Source organism: Scyliorhinus canicula, chromosome 9 (assembly GCF_902713615.1).
Source record: "Scyliorhinus canicula chromosome 9, sScyCan1.1, whole genome shotgun sequence".
NCBI lineage: Eukaryota > Metazoa > Chordata > Chondrichthyes > Carcharhiniformes > Scyliorhinidae > Scyliorhinus > Scyliorhinus canicula.
In genome coordinates this window covers 33,177,079-33,200,206 of record NC_052154.1, presented here as the reverse complement: position 1 = coordinate 33,200,206, position 23,128 = coordinate 33,177,079, and the positions used below count along the sequence as shown (strand labels likewise).

General features: G+C 44.0%; 1 protein-coding gene across 1 annotated transcript in view; it reads left to right on the top strand.

Moving 5' to 3' along the window:
• The window catches only part of ankrd11 (ankyrin repeat domain 11), a 226,450-nt gene that overhangs the window by 163,504 nt on the left and 39,818 nt on the right, over positions 1 to 23,128 (top strand). The window contains 5 exon segments of the mRNA XM_038806475.1: positions 4,019 to 4,177; positions 15,203 to 15,342; positions 15,344 to 15,404; positions 19,353 to 19,495; positions 22,460 to 22,607. Coding sequence (XP_038662403.1) covers positions 4,019 to 4,177; positions 15,203 to 15,342; positions 15,344 to 15,404; positions 19,353 to 19,495; positions 22,460 to 22,607 — 651 coding nt within the window.

Sequence of the window (23,128 nt, the reverse complement as noted above, 5' to 3'; positions counted from 1 at the left end):
TACTAAGGTTTTGGAAGAATACATAAGGAGTCCGTAACCGGAGGAGGCAGTTTTAACATAATTAGCAAAAAGAGCAGAAGTGAAGAGGAGAATGTTAATGCAGCAGGTTACGATCTAGAATGTGCATTAGAACATAGAACAGTACAGCACAGAACAGGCCCTTCGGCCCTCGATGTTGTGCCGAGCAATGATCACCCTACTCAAACCCACGTATCCACCCTATACCCGTAACCCAACAACCCCCCCTTAACCTTACTTTTTAGGACACTACGGGCAATTTAGCATGGCCAATCCACCTAACCCGCACATCTTTGGACTATGGGAGGAAACCGGAGCACCCGGAGGAAACCCACGCACACACGGGGAGGACGTGCAGACTCCGCACAGACAGTGACCCAGCCGGGAATCGAACCTGGGACCCTGGAGCTGTGAAGCATTTATGCTAACCACCATGGTTTGGGGCAGCACGGCCTAAAAGGACGGTGGAAGTAGATTCAGTTAATAACACTTAAAGGTGAATTGATTTTGGTTTGATTTGATTTATTATTTGATTTGATTTATTATAGTCCCGTATTAGTATACAGTGAAAATGTTTGTTTCTTGCATACTATACAGACTATGCATACCATACATAAAGAAGGAAGGAGAGACTGCAGAATATAATGTTACAGTCATAGCTGGGGTGTTGACAAAAGATAAACTTAAAGACGAGGTAGGCCCATTCAAAAGTCTGATGGCAGTGGGGAAGAAGCTGTTCTTGAGTCGGTTGGTACGTGACCTCAAACTTTTGTATCTTTTTCCGGATGGAAGAAGATGAAAGAGAGTATGTCCGGGATGCATGGGGTACTTAATTATGCTGGTTGCCTTTCTGAGGCAGCGGGAATTGTAAACAGAGTCAATAGATGGGAGGCCGGTTTGCGTGATGGACTGGGCTACATTCATGACCTTTTGTAGTTTCCTACGATCTTGGGCAGAGCAGGAACCATACCAAGTTTTTTTTGTTTTAAATTTTTTTTATTGAGATTTTCACAAAATATCAAAAACAGAAAATATCAACAAGAAAACAGTATTAACAACAAAAAAGAAAAAAAACACTAACTCCCAAAGCCAAACTTCTCCCCCCCCCCCCCCCCCCCCCCCCCCGTAACTGCAAAAAGAAGAAATAGATTAGCACCCAGCATATTCAATAAACACATGTACACATTTCTCCCCTCCACCGAAACAACCCCTCCCCCGGGTTGCTGCTACTGCTGCCGGGCTATTTTCCTACCGTTTTGCCAGGAAGTCAAGGAAAGGCTGCCACCGCCTAAAAAAAACCCTGTACAGATCCCCTCAGGGCAAATTTTACCCTCTCCAATTTGATGAACCCCGCCACATCATTGACCCAGGCCTCCACGCTTGGGGGCCTCGCATCCGGAACCATACCAAGTTGTGATACAACCCGAAAGAATGCTTTCTTTGGTGCATCTGTAAATGTTGGTGAGAGTCGTAGCTGACACGCCAAGTTTCCTTGGTCTTCTGAGAAAGTAGAGTCGTTGGTGGGCTTTCTTAACTGGAGTGTCAACATGGGGGGACCAGGACAGGTTGTTGGTAATCTGGACACCTAAAAACCTGAAGCTTGCGATCCGTTTCTACTTTGTTCCCATTGATGTAGACAGGGGCATGTTCTCTTCTACGCTTTCTGAAGTCGATGACATTCTCCTTCGTTTTGTTGACATTGAGGGAGAGATTATTGTCTTCGCACCAGTTCACCAGATTCTCTGTCTCATTCCTGTACTCTGTCTCGTCATTGTTTGAAATCCGACCCACTACGGTGGTGTCATCAGCAAATTTGAAAATTGTGATGGAGGGTAATTTGGCCACACAGTCATAGGAGTATAAAGAGGATGCATACTTAAAAATGAATAATTTGCAGAGCTATGGGGAAAGAGCAGAGGTTTGAGACTCATTGGGTTGCCCCTGAAAGGGCAGGGACAAATTTGATGATCCAAATAACCATCTCTGTGCCTTACCCTAGAATTCTTAAACCTGTTTCATGTAAATGGTTTGCTGCTAAAATTCAAGAACTTCAGATACCCATAGCACTGACCTATGCAGAGAATGATAAAGTTATTTCTTGATCTACACTGTACATTTTATTTATATAGCAGATAGAATTATGATTTCTGTAGTTTTTTTTCACATCAATTGGTGACCAAAACTCGACTCACATAGTGAAGGTATACTACATATATTCCAATTCGTATCCGTTGCGATTTGACTTTATTATCATCGCAGTTTCTGATGCTTTTGTAGCTCTATTTAATGTTGTGCTTTCTCTTCTTAAAAGTACTTTTGTATAGATGAATTCTAAATATTTTGTCAATTAAGTTCTCTTCTCCACGACCCCCTCTTTGATCAAGGCCAAAGCTTTGGAATCCAAGGTCAATTCCTCTCCTGTTGAGCGCTTCTCTGGTTGGCAAAACTAATTGAGGATTATTGTTGTACAAGATCGGAGTCATGCTGCTTCCCAGTTGGAAGTTTATCTTTAGTAGTCTTTTAAATATGGTTCCATCCAACAATGGGACAGTTACCAATAGTTTTGGTTCTGCATAACCTTGGAAGAAAAAATCATCTAGCCTCAAAATATTAAATACATATGCAGTATTAGTTTATTCATTCCACCGTTACTGAGCAAATGGAATGACAGTCTAATCCCAGGTAAATGTACTGTTTATGCAAACTCTGGCCAGTAAAATTCAAGGATTTAAAATTCTAAATCTGTCTGCAGATTTAATTTTATCATCTCATTCATCCTTTTTTTTTCTTGGCCCATTATTGCACACTTGAGCTAAATCACATTCTTTACTTTCTTATTGAATATAGTCTTTAATGATCAGGAGAACAAATTGTGTTGAAAAAGAGCAATAAAATTTAAAATACATTATGTCTTACAGTATGCTTGTGGACGACTTTTTCCACCATGTCCATAAGTCCGTTAAGCCTGCTCGCCATAATCCCTGCAGGGCAGTACGGTAGCACAGTGGTTAGCACTGTTGCTTCACAGCACCAGGGCCCCAGGGCGATTCCTGGCTTGGGTCACTCTGGAGTTTGTGCACGTTCTCCCTGTGTCTGCATGGGTTTCCTCCGAGTGCTCTAGTTTCCTCCCACAAGTCTCGAAAGACGTGCTGGTAGTTAATTTAGACATTCTGAATTCTCCCACCGTGCACCCGAACAGGCACTGGAATGTGGTGACTAGGAGCTTTTCACAGTAACTTCATTGCAGCATTAATGTAAGCCTAGTTGTGACAAAGATTATTATTAGTATTATTATGTAATGCTACATTGTTAAGTCTTGATTCAGGATTTTAGATAATTGAAAACGTATGACCTCCAGTGATGGAACATTTATTGGGTACAGGGTCATTGGCCACAATGATAAGTAATTCTGTTTTTATGAAAGCAGGAATTCGAGACTATTACCTGTTACATCATGATAACATTTTTCATTCCACAATTTTATCAATTTTTCTATGGAAGTGGAAAGTCAGTGGATTTCCTTATTATATTCCCCATAATCAATTTTATAAAGATTGAACAAATCAAAATGTTCTTATGACATGAAATTCTGGAATTTTTACTGATGTTTTAGGAATGACATTAAGATTCTGTCCATTTTGGTGGTAACCAAGGATCCCTATGATCAGTTAGATCAGCAGGAAAAGTGATATTTAAATCAGCCAGAGTTCACATTTCTGATGACTGTCATGTTAAAATATTTGAATGTATGGATAATGGACCATTCCCAGCTGTAATATTGCATATTATTAAATAACCTGTACTGACACTTGATGTCCAAGTTCATGGATAAAGGGCAGTCATTTGGGTCGTATGTGAGTGACTGCCACCAGAAAGCAGATAAGGGAGAAAAATTGAAGGTGAAAAGGAACCGTGGGGTTTTCTCGCGCCATATTATCTATAGTATTAGATATCTCACTCCCAGAAAAAAAATTGTTTTCTTTTTCAACTTCGCTTCCAGAAAAGCAAGGTCCAGAGCGGAAACGAGTGAAGAAGGAGGCCGGAGCCAGAAAGTTTGGATTGTTTGGGGCAGGAATAAGAGCGGGCTGTCCACTTTCAGAACGACAACAAGTTGCTTTGCTGATGCAAATGACGGCAGAAGAATCAGCAAACAGTCCAGGTCAGGTCTCCTTAACGTGGCTGTTTGGAGAGGGTGTTGAGGGTGGAGGACGGAAAAGAACCTTTTTTCTCATGTCTTACATTTGTATTATCTATCTTTAGTTTCTACATTGCCACACTTGAAATTGTGGTCATGCTTGCATCTAAAAGCCACTTGTTGCAATTCCAGTTAATATAACTGGATGGGAAGATTCCAGAATGGAATCCTGGCATAAAACACTAACTTTTGTTTTATTTAATAAAACATCAGAACAGTGTCACAGGACCGTTAATTAGTTATAACAACAAGGACAAAGGTATTTATTAAAGATGAAAAGATTGGATTATGATACAAGACTCCTTTACTTCCTCCTTCTTTTTGCAAATACACACAGATTTTACAATTAATGATTGCAAAGTCTCTCTTAGTAACACAGCATCCCTTTAAACATGATGTGGAATGCCAGCATTGGACTGGGGTGAGCACAGTAAGAAGTCTTACAACATCAAGTTAAAGTCCAACAGGTTTGTTTCGAATCACTAGCTTTTGGAGCACATCTGAGGAAAGAACTGTGCTCCGAAAGCTAAAGATTCGAAACAAACCTGTTGGACTTTAACCTGGTCCCTTTAAACAGACAAGATGGCTGTGGTTAAATATGCTCTCCACTCTGAACCTCAAGTGAATGATGCTAGATGATTGTCAGATGAGAATTTCCAAACTGCACACGGGAAACTTGTTTCAGAATAATGCTTTTCATTAGTGGTTTGCATTCCGAAATCCAGTGGCGGTTTTCCAAATGACTCTTAAACAAAGCTTCCATTCCACTTTGAACAATGAATCCAGTGTCCAGGTTTTACCACTTTCATTTCGGATTTATTTGTCTTGACTGTTGTGTATGCTGTTCACAATTTCTTTAACTATCGATTCCCAGACTCCATTAAAATTTTGATTTACCAATGAAGTCAGCTTTCTCACTTTAGACCTGGTTACTACAACTGTCTCTTTAACTCAGAACATTTTGTTTACTTTTCCCGTTGAATTCTCCTGATCAATACCGTGGTCTCAGTTCTCTTAAGCCCTCAGACTTTATTCATGTCCCAATTTCCTGGTTATCTGGTTCTTTGGGAAGCCTGCCTCCTTGCAACTCCCTTGTCCTGTCCAGTCTTTCTTCTGACAGAGTTGATATGTTCACTCCCCAGTGTCCTGTCTCCAACTGCAATCAAATTCTAAACTAAGAACAAAACCCTTTCTACCTTAAAAGGCCTCCAGTTGCCAAGCAACCATTACTACTTCAATTTAATCTTCACGCCGTAACTCCCTCAGAACATAATAGGACCACAGTTGGAATTGAAACCAACCCCCACACATGCAGGCACGTTTGCCCAGCATGAAGCTAACTAGGTTTTACCCTTCAAGGTACAGAAACATTGAATTAAACCCACTTAAAATTATACCTTATTTCTAATATTTACCAATACAAATATTGTGTAGATAAAGTGGTGCATCAGGCATCCACTTTACACAACAATAAGGTAGTGCAGGTGCTGAAAATCAAAGAAAAGGAAATAATACAGGAACTACTCCGGTTACAGAATCCGTGAAGTGCAGAATATAAGTGTCGCGTATACCATTCATTATTATCCTCAAGCAAGCACAGTTGATGCAAATACCAATAGCTCCCTCCAAATCGCTCTGCTGAGGTCTAAAGAACCTTCTGAGTGAGGCAGTGATTCCCTTGTACTACCAGCGTGGTATATTGCAATGCAGTGGTCACTGTGCAGTCTCCACTGTATTGGTTCAGACTAAATACATGCGGGACGATTTCTTAGCTAATCATCTCCAGTCTACTCACAAGCGTAATCCTAAACTCCCTGTAGTTTAGATTTCAACCCCACTTTGTCCTTGGATTTGGCCTTTTATACTGTTTCAATGAGCTTAAAGTCAGCTCAAGGGATGGCAGATGCAGGCATGCAGGTTTTGAAAGGTGGATGTTTTGATAAACGTATTCTTGATTTAATTGAGCTGCATGCAATCTCATTACTGGGTCATAAATCAACCATTTAAACTGACGATCAGTTTGAGCATCAGACAAAGACTCCGACCACTGAATTAACAAAAAGTTTGTTGAATATAAGCGAACTAAAACAACAATGGACTTATCAATTAGCTAAAGACTTACCCTATGAAGTCAAGACTTATTAACTAACTCGTCAAAGAAAACAAAAGTATACTTATCAATCAAAGAGTACAGACTTCCCACCTTCAAATGGATGGCGAATCTAGAATACAGTAAGAAGTCTTACAACACCAGGTTAAAGTCCAACAGGTTTGTTTCAAACACTAGCTTTTGGAGCACTGCTCCTTCCTCAGGTGAAATGTTGCCAAGCAACCATTACTACTTTGATTTAATCTTCACGCCGTAACTCCCTCCGAACATAATAGGACCACAGTTGGAATTGAAGAGATTTCACGTGAGGAAGGAGCGGTGCTTTAACCTGGTGTTGTAAGACTTCTTACTGGGCTCTCACCTCAGTCCAACGCCGGCATCTCCACATCATAATCTAGAATAAGAAGAAAATAACCAGTTTTCACACCAATCTAGGGTCCACATGTATGGTAATTCTGTCTCTGTCCCTTGGCCCAATGCTTTACAACTGATCCCCATGCTGATGAGAACTCCATCTGCCCCTACCGCCAGCACTACCATCTGTTGATAATCCATACAATTGGGGTGTACACAAACAAAGTGGTTCCCAAAACTCTCTGTACCTAATTCTAGCATCACCTACCTTAGCCCACAGTTGTTGCTAATAGCCAATTGCTCAATAAAGTAAGTGTTCATTTCATTGCATCTAGCCATTTGCATAAATTATCGTCAACATAAGACAGCGGATTAGTTCAAGATGTATTTTTTGTCTTAATACTGCACAAATTCATTAGGTCAGCACTGAACCAATCAATGCGAATATGTTCTGATCGGGACCAGTACTGCATGTGTAAATTTTTCTCTGACCTGCTGTTATAGCATTTTTGAGTTGCAGGTTTTAGCCCTAACATAGGAATATTAGTAGGAAATGCCAAAATAAATACAGTCTGACCCTAACTAACTATTTTATTATTTTATTTATTTATTTTTTTTAAATTTAGATTACCCAATTATTTTTTCCAATTAAGGGGCAATTTAGCATGGCCAATCCATCTACTCTGCACATTTTTGGGTTGTGGGGGCGAAACCCACGCAGACACGGGGAGAATGTGCAAACTCCACACGGACAGTGACCCAGAGCCGGGATCGAACCTGGGACCTCAGCGCCGTGAGGCAGCTGTGCTAACCACTAGGCCACCGTGCTGCCCTAACTATTTTATTATTAATTCCTTATTGCTCAATTGAAGATGTGGAGATGCCGGCGTTGGACTGGGGTGAGCACAGTAAGAAGTCTTACAACACCAGGTTAAAGTCCAACATGTTTGTTTCAAACACTAGCTTTCGGAGCACTGCTCCTTCCTCGGGTGAATGAGGAGGTATAACTCTTTATTCACCTGAGGAAGGAGCAGTGCTTCGAAAGCTAGCGTTTGAAACAAACATGTTGGGACTTTAACCTGGTGTTGTAAAACTTCTTACTGTGCTCAGTTGAAGAGTAATGGAAGTCTCCTAATATCATCACCTGATCCTAGTTAGTGACTATTCACAGTCCTATATGAAGTTAGCTTGGTGGAAATGGTTATCAACATAACTTTTCTGATCACATGTTGGCACAAAGTAGCAACTGAGTTGGTTTGTTGCAGAGTGCACATTTGTAAATGTGGGATGGTTTAGCTCACTGGGCTAAATAGCTGGCTTGTAATGCAGAACAAGGCAGCAGCACGGGTTCAATTCCGGCCTCCCCGAATAGGCGCTGGACTGTGACGACTAAGAGCTTTTCACAGTAACTTCATTGAAGCCTACTTGTGACAATAAGACTATTAATAATAAAGAAACGCCTTTAAAATAAAATGGCAAGCACACTAGATCTTACTAAAATAAAATCTAGGCTAAGTTATAAACTGCACAGTTTAAGTTACAAATTTACATAAGAACTGGGAGCAGGGGTAGATCATCTGGTTCCTCAAGCCTGTTCTGCCATCCTATAAGATCATGGTTGACCTTTTTGTGAACTCTGCTCCACTTAGCCACCTGCTCACCATAACCCTGAATTCATTTACTATTCAAAAATCTATCTACCTTTGTTCTCAAACCATTCAACGAGGTAGCCTCAACTGCTTCACAGGTTAAGGTAATCCACTGGTTTACAACCCTTTAGGTGAAGAAGTTCCTCCTCCACTCAGTCCTAAATCTGCTCCGCCTTATCTTGAGGCTATGCCCCCTAGTTCTTGTTTCACCCACCAGTGGAAACAACCTTCCTTCTTCTATCTTAACTATTCCCTTCATAATTTTGTATGTTTCAATAAGATCCCCCCTCATTCTTCTAAATTCCAATGAGGATAGTCCCAGTCTGCTCAGTCTCCTCATTGAGGATAGACAAGTCCCCCGGGTCTGACAGGATATATCCAAGGATTCTATGGGAAGCAAGCAATGAAATTGCAGAGCCGTTGGCAATGATCTTTTCGTCCTTGCTGTCAACAGGGGTGGTACCAGAGGATTGGAGAGTGGCGAATGTCGTGCCCCTGTTCAAAAAAGGGAATAGGGATAACCCTGGGAATTACAGGCCAGTTAGTCTTTCTTCAGTGGTAGGCAAAGTAATGGAAAGGGTACTAAGGGATAGGATTTCTGAGCATCTGGAAAGGCATTGCTTGATTAGGGATAGTCAGCACGGATTTGAGAGGGGTAGGTCTTGCCTTACAAGTCTTATTGACTTCTTTCAGGAGGTGACCAAGCATGTGGATGAAGGTAAAGCAGTGGATGTAGTGTACATGGATTTTAGTAAGGCATTTGATAATGTTCCCCTGGTAGGCTTATGCAGAAAGTAAGGAGGCATGGGATAGTGGGAAATTTGGCCAGTTGGATAACAAACTGGCTAACCGATAGAAGACAGAGAGTGGCGGTGGATGGCAAATATTCAGCCTGGAGCCCAGTTATCAGTGGCGTACCGCAGGGATCAGTTCTGGGTCCTCTGATGTTTGTGATTTTCATTAACGGCTTGGATGAGGGAGTTGAAGGGTGGGTCAGTAAATTTGCAGATGATACGAAGATTGGTGGAGTTGTGGATAGTTAGGAGGGCTGTTGTCGGCTTCAAAGAGACATAGATAGAATGCAGAGCTGGGCTGAGAAGTGGCAGATGGAGTTTAACCCTGACAAGTGTGAGGTTGTCCATTTTGGAAGGACAAATATGAATGCGGAATACAGGGTTAATGGTAGGGTTCTTGGCAATGTGGAGGAACAGAGAGATCTTGGGGTCTATGTTCATAGATCTTTGAAAGTTGCCACTCAAGTGGATAGAGCTGTGAAGAAGGCCTATGGTGTGCTAGCGTTCATTAGCAGAGGGATTGAATTTAAGAGCCGTGAGGTGGTGATGCAGCTGTACAAAACCTTGGTCAGGCCACATTTGGAGTACTGTGTGCAGTTCTGGTCGCCTCATTTTAGGAAGGATGTGGAAGCTTTGGAAAAGGTGCAAAGGAGATTTACCAGGATGTTGCCTGGAATGGAGAGTCGGTCATACGAGGAAAGGTTGAGGGTGCTAGGCCTTTTCTCATTAGAACGGAGAAGGATGAGGGGCAACTTGATAGAGGTTTATAAGATGATTAGGGGAATAGATAGAGTAGACAGTCAGAGACTTTTTCCCCGGGTGGAACACACCATTACAAGGGGACATAAATTTAAGATAAATGGTGGAAGATATAGAGGGGATGTCAGAGGTAGGTTCTTTACCCAGAGAGTAGTGGGGGCATGGAATGCACTGCCTGTGGAAGTAGTTGAGTCTGAAAAGTTAGGGACCTTCAAGCGGCTATTGGATAGGTACATGGATTAGGGTAGAATAATGGAGTGTAGGTTAACTTCTTAAGGGCAGCACGGTAGCATTGTGGATAGCACAATTGCTTCACAGCTCCAGAGTCCCAAGTTTGATTTCGACTTGGGTCGCTGTGTGTGTGGAGTCTGCACATCCTCCCCGTGACTGCGTGGGTTTCCTCCGGGTACTCCGGTTTCCTCCCACAGTCCAAAGATGTGCAGGTTGGGTGGATTGGCCATGAAAAATTGTCCAAACTTCTATGATTAACCTAGGACAAAAGTTCGGCGCAACATCGTGGGCCGAGGGGCCTGTTCTGTGCTGTATTTCTCTATCTATAAGCCAATCCTCTCAACTCCGGTATCAACCTCGTGAATCTCCTCTGCACCCCCCCCCCCCCCCCCCTCCAGTGCCAAGTAAGGAGACCAAAACTGTACACCATATTCCAGGTGTGGAATCGGCAGCATGCAGAGGTTAACTGGAGCAGCTTGGCCCTGGCTATGGCAAGCTGGCCTTTTATACCTCGGGTCTTCTCAAAGCCCACAACCTTTCTTAGCTTTTCAGTGCAGTGTTCAATGAATCAAACGGGTTGCATGCTGGTACCTGTGACAGTCTGAATCTTGCAAAGAGGAAGTGCCTGTGCTGAAGACCCTCATGGATTTGGGTATCCTAATACAGTAGTCCCCCGTTATACCGCGCTCCGCAATACCGCGGTTCGCGATATACCGCGGGGGGGCTTATGGACCCCAACTGTCAGTTGTGTCAATTTCAGCGGCCGGCTGATTATTTCAGTGAGAGCAGCTTCCCTCTCTGGATCAAAGTGAGCTGGCCGCTGAAATTGACACTGCCGGCTGCGCTCTCCCTCCAATCAGAAACATTAAAACTTAAAAGTTGGATTGGAGGGAGAGAGCAGCCGGCAGTGTCAATTTCAGCGGCCGGCTCACTTTGACCCGGAGAGGGAAGCTGCTCTCTCACTGAAACAATCAGCCGGCCGCTGAAATTGACACTGCCATGGGGGGGGCGGGTGTTGTGGGGGGGAGAAGAGGGCGGGCGGGTGTTGTGGGGGGGAGAAGAGGGCGGGCGGGTGTTGGGGGGGGGAGAAGAGGGGGGGGCGGGTGTGGGGGAGACCCCCCTGGGGGTGTGGGGGAGACCCCCCTGGGGGTGTGGGGGAGAGAGGGTGGACCTGCGGGTGTTGGGGGAGAGAGGAGGGCCCTGCGGGTGTTGGGGGAGAGAGGGGGGCCCTGCGGGTGTTGGGGGGGGGGGAGAGGTGGGGGGAGCGGGTGTGTGGGGGAGACCCCCTGTGGGTGTGGGGGAGACCCCCCTGGGGGTGTGGGGGAGAGAGGGTGGACCTGCGGGTGTTGGGGGAGAGAGGAGGGCCCTGCGGGTGTTGGGGGAAGAGAGGGGGGCCCTGCGGGTGTTGGGGGACGGGGGAGGAGAGGGGGGGGGAGGGGGCGAGCCGGAGGGTGTGGGGAGGGGGCGAGCCGGAGGGTGTGGGGGGACAGGGGGCGAGCTGGACGCTGTGGGGGAGAGCAGGAGGGTGTGGGGGAGAGGGAGCGAGCCGGAAGGTGTGGGGGGAGAGGGGGCGAGCTGGACGCTGTGGGGGAGAGCAGGAGGGTGTGGGGAGAGGGGGAGAGGGAGCGAGCCGGAGGGTGTGGGGGGAGAGGGTGCGAGCCGGAGGGTGGTGGGGGGAGAGGGGGCGATGCCGGATGGTGTTTGGGGGGGAGAGGGGCGGAGCCGGAGGGTGTTGGGGGGGAGGGGAGAGGGGGCGAGCCGGGGAGTGTGGGTGGAAGAGGGGGCGAAGGCCGGAGGGCTGTGGGGGGAGAGGGGGCGAAGCCGGATGGTTTGTGGGGGAGAGGGGGGCGAGCCGGTGAGGGTGTTGGGGGGGGGGTGGAGAGGGGGAGGGGGCGAGCCGGAGGGTGTTGGGGGGGGAGAGAGGGGCGAGTCGGAGGTGTGGGGGAGAGGGGGCGAGCCGGAGGGTGTTGGGGGGAGAGCGGGCGAGCCCGGAGGGTTGTGGGGGGAGCGGGGGCGAGCCGGAGGGTGTGGGGGAGAGGGGGCGAGCCGGAGGGTGTTGGGGGGGGGGGGGGGAGAGAAGGGGCGAGCCGGAGGGTGTTGGGGGGGGAGAGGGGGCGAGCCGGAGGGTGTTGGGGGGGGAGGAGGGGGCGAGTCGGAGGGTGTGTGGGGGGAGAGTGTCTAGTGGAGGATGTGGGGGGAGGGGCAAGCCGTAGGAATAAAAAGAAATTGACACTGCCGGCTGCTCTCTCCCTCCAATCAGAAACATTAAAACTTAAAAGTTGGATTGGAGGGAGAGAGCAGCCCGGCAGTGTCCATTTCAGCGGCCCGGCTGATTTCAGTGAGAGCAGCTTCCCTCTCCGGATCAAAGTGAGCCGGCCGCTGAAATTTTAATTGGATCCACGATGGGGGTTTTAAATTTATTTAAAAATCTATGCTAGCGCTTCCCATTGTGAGTCTACGGGGTCTGACCTCTCCCCCCCCGCCCCCCCGTAGACTCACAATGGGAAAGCGCTAGCATAGATTTTTAAATAAATTTTAAAACCCCCATCTGGATATCCGCAGGCTCGGATACAACGCGGGTGGCTGTCTTGGACCCCACACCCCGCGTTATAAAGGGGGACTACTGTTCAGGGGCGTCATCCCATTCCTGATATGGGAGGTTCTACCATTCTCACTCTATTGAATATCTTCCTCAAATCTCTCTCTGTCTGGATTGATCTTAGCCGTTACCTACCTCTCCTCCCTGCCTATATTCAGTGTCCACTGTCTCCCTTTCTTCATTGCAAGGTGAGAGAAACTACTTTGAGAATTCCAGAGACTCAGAAGCTGACCAGAGTTTTGCAGATTTCCATCTGGTTAATCTCAGATTTGGAATCAGATATGCAATTTAAGAATTAAATGACTTTTGGGTTCATGTACGAGGCAGCAGGGTAGAGCTGGCTCAGTTGCCACACATGTACCTACTGTCTCCCTTTTTTTTCATTGAAAGTTTTTTTTGTTGACCTCTTTCTGTAAAACAAACACAATTAGTGTTGTTGATTGCTCTCTTTCTGAACATTTCATGCCCTTCTGCCCTGCCTGCTGTATCTGATTATTCTCTATCTTTGCCTCACTCACTCTGTTCTTCTTAGTGTCTTCTTATTTCCATTGAAAAATGTTATTTTCCATTTGTTGATTCATTCATCACATGCAGATTCTTGTCTCGCTAATCTGCATGGCATCTAAAACCTGACTTTTATTCCTCCAGCTGTGGTAGGTTAAAGCTTTGTATTTATGGCATGAGGAAAATTATGCCCCATCCCGAAGACTAACCTAATTTTTAACGTCCTGGTAAAAATTGATTTTCAAGAGATGTGGACATCGCTGGCAATGCCAGCATTGTTATTGCCCTGAGCGGAGTGATTTGCTGAGGCCATTTCCGAGAACAGTTAAGAGTCTCGATTTGAGTCACATGCAGGCCAGCCCAAGTAGATATGGCATAACTCCTTCTCTAAAGGACATTGGAGAACCAGGTGGGTTTTTGCAATCCATGGTAGTGAAATGAAATCATGACCTACGTCCACTGATTGCAAAATGGTAGTTGTACATGGTAAGCATCTGCATAGAACATAGAACAGCACAGAACAGGCCCTTCGGCCCTCGATGTTGTGCCGAGCAAATGATCACCCTATACCCGTAACCCAACAACCCCCCCTCTTAACCTTACTTTTTAGGACACTACGGGCAATTTAGCATGGCCAATCCACCTAACCCGCACATCTTTGGACTGTGGGAGGAAACCGGAGCACCCGGAGGAAACCCACGCACACACGGGGAGGACGTGCAGACTTCCGCACAGACAGTGACCCAGCCCGGGAACCGAACCTGGGACCCTGGAGCTGTGAAGCATTATGCTAACCACCATGCTACCTCTGCTGCCCGTATGGTATGCCATGATGCTCAGTGTTTTCCCAGCAGGGGGAATAGAATGACGAATACTTCAGTTTCAGTAGGGTGAAATATCCTTTGGTTTGTAAGTGATTTTCCATTGATAATTTTCAAGATTATTTCCATGTCTCCAAATTTCCGAAGTGAACAATCTAAGTTTTTGCTACACTTGCTGCAGTTCAGAATTTTAGCATATTCAATTTTCTCCCTCCACTTCCTGCTCCAAAATAGCACTTGAAACATTTGAGGAGATCATGAACCATCTTAACCTGGAGGTTGGAAATGATCACAAGAGCTTTGTGGGCAACGCCGTTTTCCATGAGCAATTGCTGTCCAGGTTATTACTTTGGGTTGACATGAGTTATGTTCCCAGATCATTTCATTAAATAAAAACAGATAATTGAACATCACAATTGCAGCAAAATGTTTGGAGTAACACACAACTGTTAACACATCAAAGATCTTGGAAAGCAAAATGTAATGGACTCCGCAGGCTGGCTCCATGGTATCTGTTTGCAATGTGGGGCATCCCATTACTTCAGTCTCCTTTATTCCTTTGACACACGTTGTTTATTCCTTTAGCTCAGTTGCATCACGCTTTCAATTCTCTCATCAAATACTTGGTTACTTCAGCTGTCATCTTCCATTGAAATGTGGATTCAACTCTTTCATTTCTCTTCCACCCTCGTACTCGCACTCATACCTGCCATCACCTTCAGTGTTCATCTTATCTATGAAACTACCCCGTTTCTTTGATCCCATTCCCACTAAACGTTTACCATCCAACCAATGCCACTCTACACCAATGCTAGTTAATGTTGTAAATGCTTTCCTCTCTTCAAGCACTTGCCAACTAGATTGCAAAACCATCACTGCTTCGGCTCGCCCTGATCCGTACAAACAATTCTGACACAATAGAAGCCTGTAATATTGTGTTTGATGGTCGACTTCGTTGTTCCGCACCTCTCGCATCAGGATTAAATGTAGCTAAGCATAGCATCCAGGGAAGCACAATACATTTTAGAACCTAAGAGATTGCAGATACTTTCACAGGACTGAAATGGACAACCACATTTTTTATCATTGTTATCTGAAGGATTAAAAATGTTTTCAAACGCTCAATATAACTAGTCTATAGCTAACCAAAAAGTTACGTTTTGCACAGATCGTACACCAAAGCATCCTTCACAGTCGATTCTTGGACAAAAGGGAACACCAAGTTCTGCCTCCAAAACCAAAGACAAAGTAAATAAAAGAAATGAGCGTGGAGAGACCCGACTTCACAGAGCTGCCATCCGGGGAGATTGCACGGCGGATAAAAGAACTCATTAGTGAAGGTGCAGATGTAAATGTCAAAGACTTTGCAGGTATGTGACTATCAAATGATTAATTACTTTTTTGGAAAAATTACTGTAAATAAAATGATGCACACCAAATTAGCAATGCAGGAATTTAGCTATCTGCTTATCACTCCTATATTTGTAAACGGTAGGGGAGAGAAAATCGCAGAAAGGGATGAAAAATGCATTCTATTGAATCAACTATGATTATTATCCCAGCCTCAATTGGAGTATTGCATCCAATTCTGGGACTGAACTTTAGGTGCAGGTGAAGACTTTAGGGAGGATTCAGGGTGAGACGCTTCAATTATGTGGATATACTTGGGGTGGGAAAGACAATAGAATTGTTAACCTTGGAAAGGGTTGGGAGGAGATTTGATGGAGGTGTTTGGAATCATGAGGGTTCTGGATGGAATGGATGTAAAGCGACTCTACCCATTCACAGAGTGGGGACTGGAGGACATGCATTTTACTGTGGTTGGGACGGTGATGTCAGAAGCAACTTTCATGCAGGGAGGTGTTTACAACCTGGATTGTCTGGGGAGTGTGGTGGAAGCGGATTTTGTCATGATTTTAAAGGGGACATTGGATAAAACCTGAGGGGGATTTAAAAACTGCAGGCCTACAGGGAAAGGCTGGGGCATGAGATGAGCCGAATACAGAAAGCTGGTACAAAACTGATGGGCAAAATGGGCTTCCTTGCTGTGCTGTAACCATTCTGATTCTGCAATGCCAAACAGTCTTGGCGATTGGAACAGCATCTCATTGCCCAGTGGGAGGAAGCATAGTGGTTAGCACAGTTGCTTCACAGCTCCAGTGTCCCAGGTTTGATTTCCCGGCTTGGGTCACTGTGCGATGTCTGGACGTTTTCCCTGTGTCTGCGTGCGCTTCCTCCGGGATCTCCGGCTTCCTCCCACTGTCCAAAGATGTGCAGGTTAGGTGGATTAGCCATGTTAAATTGCCCTTGGTGTCCAAAAAAGGTTAGGTGGGATTACAGAGTTATGGGATAGGGTGGAGGTGTGGACTAATTAGGTGCCCTTTCCAAGGGCACGGTGCAGACTCGATGGGATGAATGGTCACTTTCTGCACTGTTGATTCTATGATTCTTGTTCTGATTAGGTATGTTACAGCTTTCTGGACTAAACATTGAATTCCATAACTTTGGACTGTGAACTCTGCTCTGCCTCCACCTTCAGCCATTTTATTTCTATCAATTTATTTTTATTCTTCCATTGATCTGTTATTTCCCTCACCATTGCCCATGTTCCCCACCCCTTCGGGCCATCTCTTCTCTGTTCCTAGTTCCACATGGGACAATGCTCACCTTTTGTTCTGCCATTCACGCATTCTAACCTCTTTCGTACCTCTATCAACATTCTCTTAGCCTTAGCACCCCCAGTTACATTCCTTTTGTCTTTTCCGCCATGACAACAAAATTGTCAATGTCCATCTATGATGGCACCCTAACAGCCACACCACTCAAATTTTCTCTCTCTCTTCTCCCCCCCCCCCCCCCCCCCCCCCCCCCCCCCCCCCCCCCCCCCCCCCCCCCCCCCCCCCCCCCCCCCCCCCCCCCCCCCCCCCCCCCCACCCCCCCCCCCCCCTCACAACAGTATAAATCTGACCCTATTTCCAGTTATAGAACAGTACAGCACAGAACAGGCCTTCGGCCCTCGATGTTGTGCCGAGCAATGATCACCCTACTCAAGCCAACGTATCCACCCTATACCCGTAACCCAACAAACCCCCCCCCCCCCCCCCCCCCCCCCCCCCCATCCCCCCATTAACCTTATTTTTTTTAGGACACTAAGGGCAATTTAGCATGGCCAATCCACCTAACCCGCACATCTTTGGACTGTGGGAGGAAACCGGAGCACCCGGAGGAAACCCACGCACACACGGGGAGGACGTGCAGACTCCGCACAGACAGTGACCCAGCCGGGAATCGAACCTGGGACCCAGGAGCTGTGAAGCATTTATGCTAACCACCATGCTACCGTGCTGCCCCGTTCTCTCCAGCTTTGACAAAGAGTCATCCAGACTCTAAACATTAGCTCCCTTCTCTCTCTACCGATGCTGTCAGACCTGCTGAGATTGTCCAGAATTTTCTGTGTTTGTTTCAGATTCCAGCATCTGCAGTAATTTGCTTTTATTTTAGTCTTGGCTATTGATTTATTTCTGCAGCTGAAATAACCGTTGGAGATAATTGCTTCTGTGGCCAATGATTTGTTGGTTCAGAATTAATATAAGTGGAACATTTTAGTGGATGTGCAATAGAATAATCTATGGAGCAAATATTGAATCCCTTTATTTTTTTAAATGCCATCCTTTAGATTTTAACTGATAAGCAGGCGACACACTGCAAATTTGTATGTATGGTACTACATCATGACCGCACCTGGTAAAAATGCTTTTTATCAGATGAGCTCTTGACAAATATTACTGTCAGGAATTAATTTTACAATTTAGCAATGTTTATCAATTTTGTTGGTTACAGGGAATCATCTGTGACAATATGTACAGTTTGGGACAGAACTACAATTGGGGGGCAGCGCAGTGGGTTAGCAGTGCGGCCTTGTGGCGTCAAGGTCCCAGGTTCGATTCCGGCTCTGGGTCACTGTCCGTGTGGAGTTTGCACATTCTTCCCGTGTTTGCCTGGGTTTCGCCCCCACAACCCAAAAATGTGCAAGCGAGGTGGATTGGCCACGCTAAATTGCCCCTTAATTTGAAAAAATGAATTGGGTACTCCAAATTTAAAAAAAAAACTACATTTGGAATATAAAAACAAAATACTGAAATTACTTAGCGGGATAGGCAGCATCTGTGATGAAAGAACAGTGTGTTTCATAGAATCCTACAGTGCAGAAGGAGTCCATTTGGCCCATCGAGTATGCACCGGACCTTGGAAAGAGCAGCCAATTTAAGCGCAAACCTCATAACCCAGTAACTCCACCTAAGTTTTTGGACGTTAAGGGGCAATTTAGCATGGCCATTCCACCTAACCTGCACATCTTTGGACTGTGGGAGGAAACCCACGCAGACTGGGAGAAAGTGCAAATTCCACACAAGTAGTCACCCGAGGCCGGAATTGAACCCGGGTTCCCTGGAGCTGTGAGGCAGCAGTGCTAACCACTGTGCCACCCTTGATATCTGTGGACTTTCTAAAAGAAGTTGGAGATATAAAAGTTTTAAGCAAGTGGGGTGTCGGTGGGAAAAAGAAAAGGAAAGTATGTGACACGGTGCAAGTAAAGAAGCACAAAATGTGTCCAGAGATGTGAATGGCAGAATAATGAACAGCTACTATCCAAATGCAAAGATAGTGAAAAACAGTGAGACTAAAGCCTAAACCACAAAGAAATGGGAAACAACATGGGAACTGAGCTTTCCATTTGACATTGTTGAACGGTGCCGGAATGTGGTGACTCGGGGCTTTTCACAGTAACTTCATTTGAAGCCTACTTGTGACAATAAGCGATTTTCATTTTTCATTTTCATTTCAGCATTGAATTCAGGCGGCTCTAAAATGCCTAATAGAAGGTCAGGTGCGGTTCCTTGAACTTGTGTTGAGCTTTTCTTGCGCAGAACTACATTTAGATTCTCAAAGAGCACAGTGATACTCATCGCGGTGTTCCACAACTCAGAGCACAGTGATACTCATCGCGGTGTTCCACAACTCAAACTGCGCTTTTAATTTTGATCTTTGTGTTTCCAGCATCCTCATTTGGGGCAAGTATTCTACTGCTCTGCTTCCAAACTTTGTTTTACTGGTTAAAGTTCGAGAAGCTGGAAATCAAATCTATTCATAGTTGCATGTTGTTGAGATTGGAGAGAACTGTTTAACAAAACAAAAATATATTGTTAAAAATACATGAATGCTACAACTGCCATTATAATAAAATGTGTTGAGTTGGTGAATAAAGTAATAATTGTCATTGGGATATTGAAGAGTTGGTTTTGATTATACTGTATTTTCAGGATGGACTGCACTGCATGAAGCATGTAATAGAGGTTACTATGATGTTGCTAAGCAACTCCTAGCAGCAGGTGCTGAAGTCAATACAAAAGGCTTGGATGATGACACACCGCTCCATGATGCAGCTAATAATGGTCACCGCAAGGTCTGTTCAAGTTGATGGTTTTTGTGTTTAAAGCTTTGCTCTTTGAATTTGAGAAATGCATCAGTTGTTCACAAAGAACACCTGATTGTTGTAATTCCAGCTCTAGAAAGGATGGTGTTTCCCAGCAGAATTATTTCCGTTTTTCACTGGAAATTTTCTATACTATATTCATTTCCATCATTTATTCCTACAATAAAAGGTGCCCACCAAGTGACTTTGTTTTTTAAGGTTCAATTATGGCATATTGTGACCTTCCAATAGCACCCCAAATACTCTCCCTGTTCACTATTTCACATCAGGTATTAACCTAAATGTCATCTCCCAAGTCACATTAATGGAACACAAAGCAATATATCAGCCGTGTCTCATGGTAGCGCTCTCACCTCTGATTCAGAAAGTTGTGGATTCGAGGTACATTGCAGAAATATGAGCACAAAGTCCAGACTGACATACAGGGATGGTGCTGGTGCAGTTTGGCCCTATCAAAGGTACCATCTTTCAGATGAGCTGTTAAATCCACTTAGGTGAATGTAAAAGAACATGGAAATTCCCCCAGTGTTCTTGGCTAATATCTATCCCTCAACTAATATCACTCAAACAGATTATTGAGTTATTATCTTAATACTGTTTCCACATTGCAACAACAACTACATTTTAGAGAATTTAATTGACTATAAAGCACTTTGGGGTTTGAGTTTGTGAAAGTCTGTATGTCGATGTCCTCTTTTAGCATTAAAAAATGCATAGATATTTCCTTTCAGAACATTTAGAAATTATGCTCAAAAATTATCTTGCCGAATTAGACAAAGGAGATGAAATGCATGTTACTTGCATAGTCACTGAATGAATATATTTAAGACCATAAAGGGTGGCATGTGGCACAGTGGTTAGCACTACTGCCTATGGCACTGAGGACCCAGGTTCGAATCCTGGCCCTGGGTCACTGTCCGAGTGGAGTTTGCACATTCTCCCCGTGTCTGCTTGGGTTTCACCCCTACAACCCAAAGATGTGCAGGTTAGATGGATTGGCCACGCTAAATTGCCCCTTGGAAAAATAAATAGATGGGTCCTCTAAATTAAAAAATATATATGTTTAAGGCATAGGACTGGAATTAGACCATTCGGCAGATTGAGTCTGCTCCATCGTTCAATCATGGCTGATATGTTTCTCATCCTCATTCTCCTGCCTTCTCCCCATAACCCTGACCCCTTTTTAATTGAGAAGGAAATCGATAGATTTCTGGACTCTAAAAAGTGTTGGGATATGGGGAAAGCGTGAGAGCATGGTGTTGAGATAGAGAATCAGACACTATTGCATTGAATGGTTGAGCAGGTTCAAAGGGCCTCATGAATTCAGCTCAGTTTACTATGGTATTGTCTGTTCTAATAACGAGCAAGAAGGCCATGCCATCCAAGGATGGGCAATAAATGTTGGCCTGGCCAGTGGCACCCACATCTCATCAATTAATTATAAAAAGACAAAGGAGAGCAGTTGATTGGCACCACAGCAACTTGCCAAGGCTTCTTCAATTGTATATTCCAAACTTGTGCCCTCAATTGCCTTGAAAAGTTTTGGCAGAGGCATATGGAATCACCCACCACTTGCAAGCTCCTCTCAAAGTTGTACACCATCCTAACTTGAAAACATATCACTGTTCTTCATCGCTGGGCCAAATTTCTGGAACTCCTGATGAAACATCATTATGGGTGTTCCAACACAGCATAGACTATAGCAGCACCAGAAGGCAACTCACTTTGAGGGCAATTAGGAATGGGCAACAAGGAGTGAATTTGCAGCAATACCTATATCCCATGAATAAGTAAAATAAAAACTGTTTCACACTTGATGTCAGAATATTACTGGTTGGTATTTGCTGCAAGTTGTTGCTAACCGACCCTCTTCAACTAACTTGTTTAACTTTCAGAACCACTGTCACCTATCTGTATGGTTTTTAAAAATAATGTTTCATATCCAACGTATACAGTTTTCATTGCAAGAATGTTCTCTTTGTGTGTGATTAGTTTCAAGAGGTTCTTGATTATGATATCCAGACGGATAGATTTTGTTGTAAAAGATATATGGACTCCGTGTATCGGCGAGTTACATTACCGTTTACTTGATAGCATGTACTTAATTTAACCTTCGGCTCTGAAAAATAAATCGTATTTCTTTGTTTGCAGCAAGTATTCAACTGCATGTGACCCAAATTTCAAACTAGCTATGGAATTTTTTTTCGAAGAACCTAAGATCTGGGTTACTAGATTTGATGCCTTTGAAGCCACATTTTTATAGTTAAAAATAGGTTTGCTACTTTTCAATGCAAGCTGTATTGATGTGTATTTGAACTATAAATCTCTGATGTGTGATTTTGAGGAGTTATGGGGATGTTTGTCAGCTAGTTTAAAATTGGCAAAAAAACTGGAGATAGGATGGTTCAGACCAGATAATGTTTGTAATGCCACTAGATTATTCTCAACTCAGTATATTATCCTGAATGAATTGTTGGCATTTGATCCCAAGTTTTCGTCCTACTTGAGCCACAACACTGATGTGCAAAGCATAAACGGCAGTGGATAAATGTTTTTAACTTGTATGCTAAAAAGGTGGCAGCAATTGGTTGATGCATCTGTTTGTGTCTTAAGTCAAGCTTGATTGACATTTTCAATCAGAATGTTGGTTTCATATATTCTCCAAGAGAAACTGCATACCTTTATTGCACTAGAATTTCTGAACGCAACCTTTTCTAATGCACATTGTTTAATTCAACATAAAGCAAAGTGCACAATAATGACTTTATTGAACCATGCGTATGTTTAAAATTTGGAGTACATAATTATCATTAGACAGAATGGGATATGGGCTTCTATTTTCACTTGAGCAATTACAACCCATCAATTCCCAACAGAAAATATATACATTCTTGGAGTCAAGTATTTGTTCGATTATTAACTTATTTTTCACAGGTAGTGAAGTTGCTGTTGAGATATGGTGGAAATCCTCACCAGAGTAACAGAAAAGGAGAGACGCCACTCAAAGTAGCCAATTCCCCCACCATGGTGAACCTGTTACTGGGAAAGGGTTCCTGCAGCTCCACTGATGAGAGCTCAACAGGTGAAACTAGCATGATGAATACAACTATTTTATTTGTCATTTGATTGTAATTCATAGTACCTGTGGTTCTGTAATCAACCTCAAACTGCTCTGTTATCAAAAGTTCAAATTGCAAATTAACATCTTCGTACTGGGATTTGCAATTTACCTAGTATTGTTAATTTCATTAGAGACTAAATTGGCATATTCCAGTTTTATATAGATTTGGACCTTTTTTAATAAAAAGGCCTTGGAGAAAATGTATCCATATTTGATGTAGCACAGATTCAGAATTTTTTTCAGTTGCACAAAAGTACAATTAACTATTGATTATAACAGTTTTGTGCACCCATTGATAGACAACCTATATTTGTCCTCAAAGTTAAAAATTATTGAAATTATTTGTCTCAAATATCTTTGCTCTGAAAATAAGCATGCATGTGGCATGTTATGGATGTGCAAAGGACGAGGAAACATCAACATAAGACCAATGTACAAAACAATTTTATGTTTATGCATCGCTCTTGTGTAAAGCTTTTTAA